Below are 14609 nucleotides of genomic sequence, written 5' to 3' on the forward strand. Positions count from 1 at the left end.
GAGAAAATGCAGAAAATTGTAATTGAAAGAATTCTTAATGAAAGCGAAAGTCCTCAAAGTCTTCTCTCAATGACTCTAGTTCACAGGCACTTCTTTTTCTCCATCTGGTCTGTGTTACCACGAAGGGACATGCAATGCCTGCACCCCTCGGTGAGAGCTGAAGATCTCTCCCCAGTACATTCAAGAGTCAGCCAAGAAGCATATAAATGTTTTCAATGTTCACTCATCACATTACATATCATACCAAAATGGATGTTTTCAGAATTTAAAAAGTTAAATTCTCCAATATTTTTCTGAAAGCAAAAAGCCAGCCAACCTTTAAAACTGAAAGTTTCAATATTTTATTAAAATAGCATATTTAACCACTGTAACCAAGTATACCTTAACTTTGCCCCCCACCCTACCCCACCCCACCCCATCCCAAATATGCAGCACAACACAGTAGTGATTTCAAATATCCTTGATCATTTTAACCAACAGAAATACTTCAAAGTCAAGTCTGCAACTAAAAACTGGACTTTGAAAAAATTCTGAATGAAAAGAAACATAAAGCTCTCAAACAGAATTCTTTTATCCACCTCGAGAATAAATGCCGGTGCACCATCCACCTGACAATACTGTTATGTTCTTCTTTATGCAGAGTAAAATGTCTCATTTATAGGTACCACTTTTATAAATAAAATCGGCATTTTCACCCCATTTAATGTTCCTTTTCAGCTTCACAAAGAAACCAGTAAATAAAACTGTCAATGACAGTCACAACATATGCTCTCACAGCAAGATAAAAACCTTGAAAAGATGCAGATGCAGCTATGCTATTTTACATAAAAAGACAGATTTACTATACTTTGCTGGGTATAATGCACTCCCGTGTATAATGTGCGCCCACGTTTTTGTGCTCACTATACTCGGGATTATTATACCCATGTATAATGCACATCCTTATTTTCCCTCAAAAATAAGGGCAAAAATGTGCATCATATATGGCAAAATACGGTAAAAAGTGCAAGGCAAAATTTGCAGGTTTTTGAGGGAAGTTTTAGGCACATTTATTTCTTTAAAGCAAGCTTCAGAATAAAATTCCAGTTTGTTCTTCATGACACCTGTTTAAGTCTCTCTTTAAGAAAAATAAAAAAGAAGAAAAAATACATCCCATCAGTGTGAAACAGGGAGTCTTGGTCCCAAGAATGAGGTTTTCAGTTGTGGCGCGTCCGTCCTTTTTTAATTCTTGCAGGCTTTGGTTTGGGGATGTATTGATTATTTGCCTGGTACTCAAGTTCTTTCCGGAAGTAGTGAATTGCTTTGTTTAAACCTTCTTCCAATGGGACCTGTTTAATAAAAAGAAAGTGAGAATGGGGAAGTACGTGGCTACTGAACGGGACGACAGACTGTCCCAGACTTGCCAGGAAGAAGTGCCAACTTGAGGTCACAGCACAACCCGCGGGTCACAAGGGCAACAAGGCTGACTGGGAGAGGCCAGTCATCCTTCCCAAGCACCCTTTGGAACATCCAGGGAAATCTGACAAATTATACTTCGGACTGACATAAAATGAGCTCTAAATCCCCAGAGATCCAAACTACTTCTGGTGAGTTTGGTGTCTACTCCAGTGGGAATCAGTCACAAAGATCACTGTTAAAATAATGCACACGTGCACCTTTGCTTTGAGAAGCATCTGTACCTGATCCATGTACCTCATTCTCCCACATAACATTGACCCTTTGCACTTTCACCCCCACTGACCTAAGAGGCTGAGTCTGAGGGACCGAAGGACCTTTAAGCAATCTTAACTTGGGGCAGCCCTACAGCAAACAGGAAACCGAAATCAAATCAGCTGCCCACTAAAAGAACAAAGGGAGAAGCGAGAGGAAGCGGGTGCATCTGTTACCTTGGTGGCCATGGTTTCGTGTCAAAATTTATCAAGTTGTACATTTTAAATACAGGCAGTTTGCTGTATGCCAATCTCAACAAAGCTGTTAAACACATATGATGAAAAGCTTCTCTGGATAAGATCTCTCAAAATTTTCTTATGAATTAAACTACTAGTAGGAAGAGAAACTAGTGGTAGTTGCCTTATATTCCAAAAATGTTAGAATATGATTCACTTAACTCCAGACAAATAAAAATACCCACAGTACACATACTTCACATAAGTTATGAGCAATAATTACTATGTAGTGAATGTGCATTTTAATTTTTTTCAAAATATTTTGTTTAAAACATAGGGTCTATTTACAAAGTGACCAATGACCAATTCCTTCTAAACAGGAAGACCTGTGCTCACTGTAACTTGTTCTGTGCAGCTGGTATGGTTATAGATTAGACTTTGTTAAGTCTGGGCACAATCATATTTTCACTTCCTTCAACAAGTTTCTCTGGCCTTCAGCAGAGGGCTTAGACTTGTAGATCAAAGGATAAACTAAGGACAGGACTGGAACTCGCACATCTCTTTAAGGTTCAACATTCTTCAATTCTACTCACTTAGTTCTCTGCAGGGTAGCAGAATATATCACCCCAAAAAGTAACTGCAGGAGTTCAGGACACACCACCCAAAATCTGCCACTTTGGCACATTGATGAGTTTGAGCTGTAGGCAATTGAACAACAGAAAATGCAGGGAGAGACTTTCTCTGAACTTCCCTTTTCTGCCTAAAGACAAATCCTCCAAAAAGAACTCAACAGTCATAAATCCCTCCCAGGGAGTTTCATCAACCAGGGAGGACTGACTTATTATGGCACAGGCCACAAAAGTTGTCACTGGAAAAACTTCGTCAGAAACTATCATTAACTTCCCACCTATTCTTTTAAGGGACCTCCCCTCCCCCTGCACCTCCCCTCCTTTTCCTTCTTTCCTGAACCTGCAACTTTTTGGTTTATGGGATGACGCTCCAACCAACTGAGCAAGGGCTCATTCATATTTCTTATAAGTCATTTGCTCTGCCGTAAAAGGCCTACATTTCCTGTTTCCTTTTCCTACAAAGATGATATGTAAGCTTGAATTATAAGCCATCTCTTTGAGTTACTCATTCTTCCCTGGTATCTCCCATGTATACATGAGGTATACATACTGATAAAGTTTTACTCTTGTTAACCTTTGATTACTGAAGTCTCACCTGAGAGCTCAGAAAGGTAGAGGGAGAATTATTTCTCCTCCCTCACATTCCCTACTACATATATTTTCTAAAGGTAAACAGCTGTGGACTATGCCCTTCCTCTCTGTATCCGTGTCCTGACATGGAGGAGCCTTAACCCACAGGGCCACGGCTACACTGGTTCTGTATTTACTGAGACCTGCTGGGTGCTAGGCTCTGCAGGAACTGCTTGGGCTACTGCTGTACATGGGCTCCCATGTCTCTGTCGTCAACGAGTGCAAATTCTAGCACAGCCCGCAGGTGGGGGGCGGGGAGCACTGAGAAGGGAGGGGAAGCAGAGAAGCAGAGGCAATGGCACAGACATGACAGCCGGTAAAGGGGTGAGGCTGGTCCTGGAGATGTGGTTGCCCAGGAAGGCTTCTCTAAGGCCGTGGCCTCTGAACTGAGACCTGAAGGGCAAAAACGCAGCAGCTATGTGCAGCCTTGGGGACACACAGCCCAAGAGGATGGACACCCTAGACTGCGGGAGAACTCTGCAGCTTCCTGCAGTTCACAAGAGTCTTGGTCTAAGTGCAACTGTCCACCTTAGACTACGGAGGTGCACCTTTTTTCTCACCTTCCCTCTCTCACACTTCCCACCTGGTGTTCCAACTGTGTGGGAACCGGTGGGACTTGCTCGCCCTCGTTCACAGCAACCTCGCCCAACCCTGCACCCACAAAGACATCCTGGGCCATGTGGAGACAGGCAGGCCAACCAGGGCTGCACAAAGCCCACAGTGCATGCAGACATGACCCTCAACTTTGCTTTCACGGATGAAGCTGTGTGTGTGTGTGTGTGTGTGTGTGTGAGATATGTCATTAAAGCAGACACCTCAGTAGGCCCAAGCCACTTCCCAGGAATAGAGAATGAGACACACGATATGAGAAGCCAGGTGGCTTTACTTCAAGTCAGTGGCCTGAATAAAGCCCTGCACCTAGGCTGCCCAGATGCGTAGGCCCACCTCGCTCCACCAGGGGCCGCCCAGCAGTGGTCAGTGCCTGCGAGGACGGAGAAGCAGGACAGGGGAGACCGATCTCCCCAAGGCGACAACTCCCCCACACTTACCACAGGCTCCCACCCTAGCATCAACTTCGCTTTTTTGATGTCTGGTTTTCTTTTCTGCGGGTCATCCTGGGCTTCAGAGAGAAACTGAATTTCACTTCCACTACCTGAGTTGTTTAAAAAAAAAAGAAAGAAAGAAAGAAAAGGCAAGAGAGCGTCACAAACCACTAGGGATGCGACATTTCACTAGATACAGCAAAGTAAAACCCCACCTCTGCAGTGAACAGGGTACAGGCCGCATGACGCATCCATCCTAGAGTCATTCAGCTGCCCAAGGGACTGTGCTTCTGTCCCCACACAAGCTTGGTGAGGGGCAGGTTACTCCGTCTCTACAGGCCTGAGTGAAACTCCAGGGCTGGACCTGCACTGCCGGCTTCAAGGCAGACCACCCACCATCACAGCAGATGCGCCATCGAGCACCACTCCAAAGTGGCAGATGTGGTGTGTGGTTAAATGCAGTGTGCAGTCGTCTCTGATGATGCTACCCTGACTGGCACCTGGTGGGCAGGCCCTGGACAGGGCCCTTGCCTGGAATCAGGCTGGTCTTTAACTCGCTTAACCAGTAGAGTTCAGGAGGAGTGACCACGGGCCAGTTCTGGGCTGACACCTAACGAAGACCTGGGCACTTAGGTGCCTGCAGCAGCGAGTCCTGAGCCAACACATAAGATGCCCATCTCCCTTGCTGCAGAGACAGCATGCAGAAGGACGGACAGCCTGGCTTGTTCAGGTGCTGGCTGGGCCCAGACCCTGGCAGCCAGAAGAATGAAGCCACCCCGTCCTATAGGGCAGGCCCTCGGAGGAGCCATCAGTGGAGGTAAGCCCCGTCGAGGAATCGCTGCTTTCAGCCACTGCAGTTTTGGGTGGTGCGTCACACTGCCATTCACAGGAGCACGGCAGCTACACTGCAGCCCACTCAGGTTTTAGGCCAGCCCTTCTCAAACTTAAACATGCAGATGGGCACTTGAGGGTCTCGTCAAAATGCAGATTCTAATCCAGGAGACAAGGGTGGGGTGTGCGACCCGGCATTTCTAACGTGTCTGGATGATGCTGAAGATGCCGGCCGGCCCCAGGCCCCGCTCTGGAGAGTGGCCTCAGTGCCACATTCCTGTTATCTGAGCACATCCTTCCCTCACAGCGGCAGGGACAAACAGATTCTTAACAGAATAGCTGGGGAAATGGATCTGAATGGAGGCTGCTGGAGCCACAAGACGCTGCATTTTATGTCTAAGCAGGATCATCTCCTCACCCACACAGCTGTCCAGAGTGGATCAGAACAATGCTGGTAAATGACAGCTCAATGCCAGGAACGACAACCCTGAAGAATCCACCCAGCTAAGTGTAGGGTGTGACAGCCACTTCAGAACATACTACATCACGTTCATCCCCAGCTTAGCCCCCAACTGCGGTCCAATCTGGTTTTGTCCAGACTCAAATTTCTCAATCAACCCTGGGAAACAGATACCCTGCAAGAACCAGATTTCCCAGAGCTCCAGTCTAATGATGAGACAGACAGGACACCCAGGGTGTGTCTGCTACCTGAGAGCTGGTTGAAAAATTGCAAACTTCTATGGCTGAAGAGCGGACCCTTGACTGGGCCACTCAGTGTCTACACCGCCTCCAAACTTCATGGCAGGCTGGCCACAGGGCTGAACACAGAGCACGACACTGCAAACAGATTCTGTCAGAAACACAGCTGGTGTGGCCCTCCCCTGCACTCTGAGGTTCTACACTCAGCACCGCCAGTGTCGAAAAATTAAACAGCTGTCACCTGTGCAGGATAATTGAACGTCATCAGGCCTCAGGCATTGGAAACAAAGCTGTACTTCTCACTCCGCAAAGAACTGCAATTACAAAGGTGAAAAAACAAACCTCCTCCCCCAGCCTCCTTGGGCTTTCTTTCCACTTCTTAATTACAGAATCAGAAAACAATTAGTGTTCCTGAGAGAGTTCTGCTTTTCATCCACTTCGATCGGCTTGTATTAATTACATATTTTCCAGTCCAAGTGTTTTAACTGACAGGGTAAGTGCAGGCAGTTTCACTCTGGAAGGTGTTTGTCCTACTTACCAACGAGGTTTTTAATTAACTGAGCAAATTCTAGGATTGTGTGTTCTTCTGGGTTGCCCTAAGGAAGAAACAGGTTCTGGTTACAACTGCAAAAGCAGACACCGCCACCCCCACCCCCACCCGTGCATGTCTTCAGAAGTGTCACGGGCCGGCTCTGGCACCTCTAGAACTCCTCAGGCTCCTGCCTCATGTTTCACTGGGCGCTTAATTGTTCCAGGTGATGGCTACTCAACATGGCAGAGCGCTGAACTTCACCTTTGTCCTCTAGACGGACGTCTGGTACAAGAACCTTTTGGCAAGGTCAAGAGTATCTAATGTGAACACATTCTGTGGCAGAGTTACTGTGACAGACAACCTCCATATCTAACCGCAGTGTCACTCTGTACAAAAATTTGATCATGCGAAATCAGCTCTCCTAGGACAGTTTCTTTCTGTCTGGGTGCACCGTGCGAACAACTTAGGTAACAAAGGCCTTGAAAACCTGCGCGTGAAAGCCATGACCGAAAAAAAAAGCACTCACAGATGAGGGCTCTGGGCAAGCTGGGGGGAAGGTGTGATGCAGTTTACAAAGTAAGCTGACTTTGCGGGCTTTAAGGAAAACCGTTTTCTCCTTTCCTTCCTTCCATCACCCACTGCAGCAACTACTGCCCCTCTTCTCTTCCCAAACTCCTTCTCTGGCTCCCCATAAGAGACCCCCATAAAGCCTGGCAGTCACACATCCTAAACCCTCTTCATTCCCAGTTTCCTAGTATAGTCTGCCGCTGGAGGACAAAAGAGGCAGGAAGGGACCCTGGGCCTATCGCGAGCACAATGTAAGCGGGCTGATTAGTAGAGCGGAGTGACAGGCATCTGGGAGAACGTGGCCCCATCTTTATCAGGAGAGCTGGCAGACAACCTTCAGACTTTAAGGAAAATGTGTTTCTACCAGAGATGTGAGTCCCCAAATGTCCCTGTAGGAAAGCCCCCAAACAGGAAAGAAGGAACGTGGTATCTAAAGAAAAGAGACGACTGAGGACACACAATTCAAAGGGCTTACAGGGAACACACAAAGCACGGGTGACGTGTGCTCACAACATGTCAGGGCAGTAAACACTCGAAATGCACGGGGGCTCACAACACACCTCAGATTCCCTTTTTAAGTGCATGTTCCTTCAAAAGCGCATCAAAGAAACACTGGCTGGGTGCTTGCAGCCACCAGCACCCATGAGTTGGTCAACACTTCCACAAGGGAGTGCCCCTCCAGGGCCCATCCTTTCCCATTTGGTAAGAACCCACTGTAACTCAGTGAAATATGAATGCTAGGGGACATGCTTCAGATCGCTGGCAGAATGACTTCTTTCAGGGAAGTGAGCTCACCAGTACTAGCTGTGGTTAGGGCCGGGCAAAATGACCTACAACCCTCCCGACACGGAGACTCTGGGAGTGCAGGAAGCGGTGTAGGAGCACAAAGGTGGTCTGCGCGGCTGAATTACAGGGGTAACTGGAAAACTGTCTTAACCACCTCCGTCTTCTCTAGTCTCGTTTAATCAGGTCTCGCAAAGATGATCTGTATGTTAACTGATGGCAGAGAGGATGCAAACAAAAACATGTCCATCTGCCGCTACCAAAAGGCCTTATAAATTTTCAGGTGAACAGAGTTGGTTCAGTGTTTATTACATTATTTACCCATGCCGTGCAGGCATTTTTCTTCTTTATAATCTCTTTCTTTGTCCCATTTTGTATTTTCTCTCTCTGGTATTCAGCAAGCAACAAGCACGCACACCCTAAGTGTGCTCCAGCAAAGAAAGCGAAGCCTGATGCTTTTCACGGTTTCACAAAGAATGAGCAAGCCTGTGACCCACCTTGGGATGGTGGGAAGAGAGGATGTACTCACCAGGTTGACAGGGCTGCTGACGTTGCTGTTCATCAGAGCCACCAGGCCGTTCACCAGGTCACTAGGAGAGAAGGGCAGGCGAGCTCAGGCGCCTTCTGCCCAGCATGCAGGTGCTGAGCATCAGGCACAAGCCACCTCCCAGAAGAAAACCAACCCAAATGGAAAATTGGATGTCAAAATAAAATCCTGCAAATAAGAGGGATTTGAGAATGCTGAAGTACTTATGGATGAAATGACAGGGACTGTGGAATTTGCTTTCAGTGGGTGGGCTGTAGGTGGCTAACCAGGATGGCAGCCGAGTGACTGGGCTGAGTGCTCTACTTTTGTAAATGTCTGGAATCCTTTAACAGTTACAAAACAAAAATGAAACAGGCACACACCCAAAAAGGATGGAGTTGATACAAATTTCTGGTGAAAGTCCATGTGACATGGGAATCCAGGTAGTTGGCCCATATGAAAGCAGATGATTTCAAAAAATAAGATCCGCTGAAACGAACGAACTCCAGTTATGTAATTCCCACACAGGCAAGGCACGGATGAAACCAACAACACTAAGCACTGAAATAAACCCGAACACTCTCCCAAGTCCCCCAGTCTTCAATTCAGCACCCCCACCCAAAACATCTCATACGAAACGGTTAGCAGTATCTGGATGTTTCAAATGAATCGTGATTGACTGGGCCATGAAGGTGAAGATAAGTAAGCAAATTTCCGCTTACCAAGGATTGTTTCTTATTTTCAGAAGCTTTAAAGTGTGGCTCTGTTAAAAAAAAGTTACTTCGTAAAAATGACACCTCACTGCCATACACAAGTACTTTCTCTAAGTCTATATTCATCAGCTATAGTTCTTAAAAGACTTTTAAAGTTCAGTTTCATGATCCAAATGAAGTCTGTTCGGAAACCTCTCCCTCCTCCTCTTCAGTCATTACCAGAAAGGAGCAGGTTCCTACGGTAAACCTCAGCTTTTGCTTTCCTTTTCATTGAAAAACAATTTGGGGGGGGAGGGAGGGGTATTTAGAAAGCGCACTATTTTCTGGGGTTTTGTCTACAACAAATGGGTATTTTGTATGAACATGCCTTAAGTCTGTTCTGTTCTAACAGAGTCAAGCACAAATGCAAATACAGCTGACTTCGGATGATTTGTCACTTCTAGAAACTGACAAAACGTCACTTCATCACTATGGCAGAAATTACAACATCACAGCCATTCTTTTATGGCATACGTCTTGGTGCATTTGTAAAAAGACATTAAAAGCTGCCATTCAATAGTTCACAATCCTTTTCAACACTGAAACTGGGGGGAGTGGGGTCCACGCTAAGCTGGAAATGACTGGCTGTTATGCAATCAAACTCAATGGGGGGTTGGAGGGGCAGGTCATGCATCTTTTATGGAATAAACTGGCAACTTTTCAGATCAAAATGGCATAGATTACACTCATTTAACCTGAAGCTCCTCAAAAGTGTCATTTTGACAAAGTGACTTTAAAAACAACAGCATGCCTTTGTTATGTGGATGAGGACGGAACCTGCCGATGAAAGTAGCTAACACAGTCATGTCAGGATGCCGATGCGAGTGACCTAGACCTCAGGAACCGTGCGGTGCTGCTTTCAGGCAATCACGAATTTTAGAAACAGTTGCTTTAGTACAGTAACTACAGATTCAGATACTGTGCATTTTCAACTGTGGAATAAAAAGATTCTCAGTTTCTAAAAAATAGCTTATTAAAAGTAGCAAAACTTTGGTAAGTTAACTCTCTTAGCTGAATCTTGAATAACTGTAAATTCTTAAAATACTTTAATCACTAACAAAAACAAAAGTATCTGAGGCTATTTTCAATGAGTTTTGTATCTGATGGCTTTGAAATAACGAGAATAGTCTGAACGGGTTCTGACTTCCCCTTTACCTGCCCTCACTAATCTTTCACAGGGTGGTACAGCTGGAGAAGTGTGAGGGACACTGATGAGGGCGCTTCAGGGAGTTCAGCGTAACTGGAGATGGCCAGACCCCTCAAGAAAGCGCACAGGCGGGAGGGGGTTTTGAAGGAGGGCAGGGTGAGAGCATATTATGGTGAAAAGATGGTACTCGATGCAAGTCCAATTAATACGATCTCCACACAGAACCGTGCCATGAGCCTTTCCTCTGAGCACAAGGTGCCTGGGTTAAGTGCTTTGAAATGGAAATAATCCTGAAGTGGGGGCAGCGGCCATTTCCTGGGTAAATCCCTTCTTAGTATACTTGGGCACAAAGTGGGCCCATTAAGCACTCCCAGGCTTTTTGTCCCGCTGGACAAGACGCTAATGAGTGGTGGAGGTTGGGGCGGGGCGGGAACACTGACCGTTATATATGTTTGACGATAGCTTTCTTTTGGACCAAAAGTGAAAATTCACAAACACCACTTTCAGGAGAAAGCTATACTTGTGGTTTTTAAGTCCCTTCCCGCCCCCACCCGGCCCAGCAGTTCCATTTCTGAAAGACACTTCTACCCTGGACCCTCATATAATCAGACAAAAGTCTATGTGATCACTCTGGCTGAGGTGGGGCTGGGGGTGGCCCAGACCTGCACCCCCAATGCCTCCTCTCCACCTCTACAGCAGCCCTGGGATGACTCAAGGTGCCAGGAATAGCATTTTCTGGCTGGTAGGCATTCCAGCTATCCGCACTGAAAAGTGAAAGTATACAGAAATGGGTTTTACAATTTCAGATACTACAAACTTTCACAGAATTCTCAGTAACTGTGTCAAGTGGAAAGTTATGTGGGTCTATGTAATTGTTTATACGGTAACTCTTCTCTTAGAACCCAAACTGCATTTTAAAATTAGTCACCAACTGACCTGACCAACAAAAAACTAGGATACCAAGAAGACGAAGAAAATTACCATGCGAGACATTTAGTCTCGGCACAAAATTCGACAACAGCAGGACACTATTTCATCTTTGCTGTAATGACGACAATCTCGTCCACCCCAGAAAACCATGTGTGAAATGGGTTAGGTTTCGGGATCTGCAGGTTTGTTGGATGATTAAGGCCAAATGTTAAATTGGCCTGAACTGAAATCGTTACCTCAAGTTGGGTAAATTTACCTACGAAACACTAGGTGGCAGTAAAGGATTAGCATACGAGTCGTAAGTCACGAACATTCACGTAAACTTTTAACTTTAAATAGAGAACTGAAAGACCTTTCCCATCTTAAAATTAAATGAACTTTGCACCAAGTCAAGCTGTTAGAGTTGTAAAGACAATTACTGTATAAAACAGACACTGCCCGTTCGGTCTGCACCAGCCTTGCTGGAATCGCGGCAAAGGCCAGCGGGCTTACCTGACGTACTGGAAAGCCCTGGTCTGGGACCCGGATCCGTACACCTAGGAGGAAACCGACAGTGAGGCCTTGCACCGTGTGCTTTGAAATTATGCCCAATGGTGACAAAATGGCAGAAACACTTACGCATGTGTGTATGTTACACGTATAAAGTTTTCCCTCAAAAGACAGTGTCAGAAGGAGTCCCCTTCACCAGAGTCCTAGGACGTGTCAGGCATTACGTCAGGTTCTAGGACAGGGTCCAAGGAGCGTCAGTACATCTCACCTGGTGCTCCACTGGGCTCCCCATAAGGACAGCTACATGCTCCGTAAGACCAAGCCACAGAACGTCCGCCACGAGGCCAGCATCCTGGTAGTTTTACAACTAGTTCACTGGGTCATTCTAATGTTGGCTAAGGTTGAGAACTACCCAGAAGTCTCTGGGTAGAAGGCAGAAGCAGTGGGAGGGAGGGGCCTCATGCTCCATTTGTTTGCAGTGTGCAGATGATGTTTTATTGAGTTTATCGAATCCTACAGCCCTTAAAAATGATGCTACATCTGCTCTGCCTGTGCTGTATAAACAGAAGAACAAAGCCTGGGTGACAGCACATCTGTTCACATGGTTTACTGAATATGTTAAGCCCATTGTTGAGACCCACTGCTCGGAAAAAGATACCTTTCAAAATACCACTGCTCGCTGGCAGTGCACCTGGTCGATGGAGATAAACAATGAGATTGTTGCTTTCACACCTGCTAACACAACACCCATTCTGCAGCCCATGGATCAAGGAGTGATTTTGACTTTCAAGTCTTATTATTTAAGAAATACATTTCATAATGCTATAGCTGCCATAGACAGTGATTCTTCTGATCTTGACAAAGTAAATCAAGAATCTCTGGAAAGGATTCACCATTCTAGATGCTTTAAGAGCATTTGTGATTCATTGGAAGAAGTCAAAATATCATCAACAGGCATATGGAAGAAGTTGATTCCAACCCTCATGGTTCAGAGAACCTTTCTGACAGCCTTCAGGGGTTCAAGACTTCAGGGGAGGAGTGCGCAGATGTGGCAGAAAGGGCAGGAGAACCCGAAGCAGCAGTGGACCCGAAGGCGGCGCCACATTGCTGCGGTCTCATGACAAAATGCTGACAGACGAGTAAACACAGTGGTTTCCTGAGATGGAATCTACTCCTGGTGAAGACGCTGTGAAGTTTGTTGAAATGCCAACAAAGGATTTAGAATATTATATAAACTGAGCCGATAAAACAGCAGCAGTATGTGAGGGAATTGACTCCAATTTTGAAAGAAGTTCCATTGTGGGTAAAATACCATCCAACTTTGCGTGCTACGAGCCGTCATTCATGAAAGGAAGAGCCAATGGACGCGGCAAACTTCACTGTTGTCTTATTTTAAGAAATCGCCACAGCCACCCCAGCCTTCAGCAAACACCACCCTCATCAGTCAGCAGCCGTCAACACTGGGGCAAGACCCTCCACCAGCAAAAAGATTAGGATTCGCTGAAGGCCCCAGATGATTGTTAGCATTTTTTAGCAGTAAAGTATTTTTTCATGAAGATATGTACATTGTCTTTTTAGACACAATGCTATTTATTTATTGCACACTTAATGGGTGTAGTGTAGTATAAATACAACTTCCATGTGCACTGGGAAACCCCGGAATTTACATAATTCGCTTTACTGTGATACTCGCGTTCTTGTGGTGGTCTGAACTGACCCCGCAGCACCTCCAAGGTGTGCCTACTTGCACTCCCAAGTTACCCTCACAGGCGTCCAAAACAGTGCCGACTCGACACAAAGACACACCCAAAGAATAAAATTTGCTTAGGGATAAGACAACAAGGAGCTCAGGAAAACACGCTGGAAGGTTAAGTTATCACATTAACCCAGCTTGGAAAAAAGAAAACAGGATACCAAGGTGTTCCCGACCACCCGTGAAGAGGCCTTTAGACTTAGAAATGACTTGTGGAAACATGAGAAACTGCGCGAGGATGGACACACCTCCTTGTTCTCCTTGCTTAATAGACAAAGTGTTCCCAAAGCTGGGCTGCATGGCGGGAATCCTGACTTCTCCATAGAAGCCCGTGACACAATCAAGAGATGCGACCTCGACTGAACAAAAAGGATGAAATCTAGGACTTCATCCAATCACTGCCAGGAAACAGAATTCTGTGTGACAGGAAGCAGACACACCTGAAAGGCCTCCCTGCGGCTTCCTGCCACTGAAGGTGTCTAGAAAAGACCAGACCCGGCACGCTGTGGACTCACTGCAGTCCTGGACAGCACCAGCCACCCTTCTGCTCTGTCGGTGGCCCAGAAGCCTGCACGGCATGAAGACAACACACGAGTTATTACCTCTGCCGCAAAGGGCGCATTCCGGGGGCACGCCAGGGACTTGCTCTCCCACCTGACACTTGGGCCCTGGCTGCTGCCCAGGAGACAATAAATCAGTAAGTTCTTTCTCAGCAGCTCTGAACAGGTTTTGCTCTGCAAACAAGCAGCTCTGATCTTGTGATGTGAGGAGAGTTACTGAGGGCAGTGGCTAAACAGGCACTAGGAGTGCCCCTGAAGGTGAGGAATTCTCAACAAACCAGCTGGACCGAAGGGCCCAGTGCACAAGCAACTCGGAACCCAGCAGCAGGCAGAGGTAACGGAATGAGAACAAGCTACACCTGGCAGAAACACACGACCACTCCACTAGCTTCCAGAACAAGTCACTGAGCCGCCTGTGCTCACCACAGAGAAAAGCAGCCACCAGAACCCCAATCATTAATTGAACCAAGCTATCCCATGCCACCTGTGTGCCAGGTGCTCTTCCAGGAGCAGGGACGCAGACATGTCTGAACCAAAGTTCCTGGTTTCAAAGAAGGGACTGAGGGCTGGAAAATTAGCATTTCAGTTAGTGAGTAAATGCAATGAAAAGCATGGTTAGGAGCAGCACAGTGACAGGCGTGTGCCACCATACACACAACGATCCAGAAGGCTGCCCAAATGAGATGACAGCTGAAAGGGGAGATGGCCTGGAGGAACAGCACTCCCAGGAGAGGCAAGAGCAAAGACTCAGGCTGCAGAGCAGAGCAGGGGTGAGGCTGAGTGTGCAGGGAAAGGGAGATGAAGAGCCACTTGGAGTTTCTGACCTCTCTTTCACGGCTCCCTCTGGCTGCT

General features: G+C 46.5%; 1 protein-coding gene across 3 annotated transcripts in view; it reads right to left on the reverse strand.

The window, feature by feature from the left end:
• Window positions 1-677: 677 nt before the first annotated feature.
• UXS1 (UDP-glucuronate decarboxylase 1) overlaps window positions 678-14609 on the reverse strand; it is a 106613-nt gene continuing 92681 nt past the window's right edge. For all 3 annotated transcript variants that reach the window (XM_024571788.3, XM_024571787.4, XM_053924230.2), the window contains 5 exons: window positions 11448-11491; window positions 8130-8190; window positions 6257-6314; window positions 4195-4298; window positions 678-1328 (listed from right to left, as the gene is read on the reverse strand). In XM_024571788.3, coding sequence (XP_024427556.1) covers window positions 1197-1328; window positions 4195-4298; window positions 6257-6314; window positions 8130-8190; window positions 11448-11491 — 399 coding nt within the window. In that variant the 3' untranslated portion in view covers window positions 678-1196. The remainder of the gene's footprint in view (window positions 1329-4194; window positions 4299-6256; window positions 6315-8129; window positions 8191-11447; window positions 11492-14609) is intronic.

The sequence above is a fragment of the Desmodus rotundus genome, chromosome 5 (genome assembly GCF_022682495.2).
Source record: "Desmodus rotundus isolate HL8 chromosome 5, HLdesRot8A.1, whole genome shotgun sequence".
Taxonomy (NCBI): domain Eukaryota; kingdom Metazoa; phylum Chordata; class Mammalia; order Chiroptera; family Phyllostomidae; genus Desmodus; species Desmodus rotundus.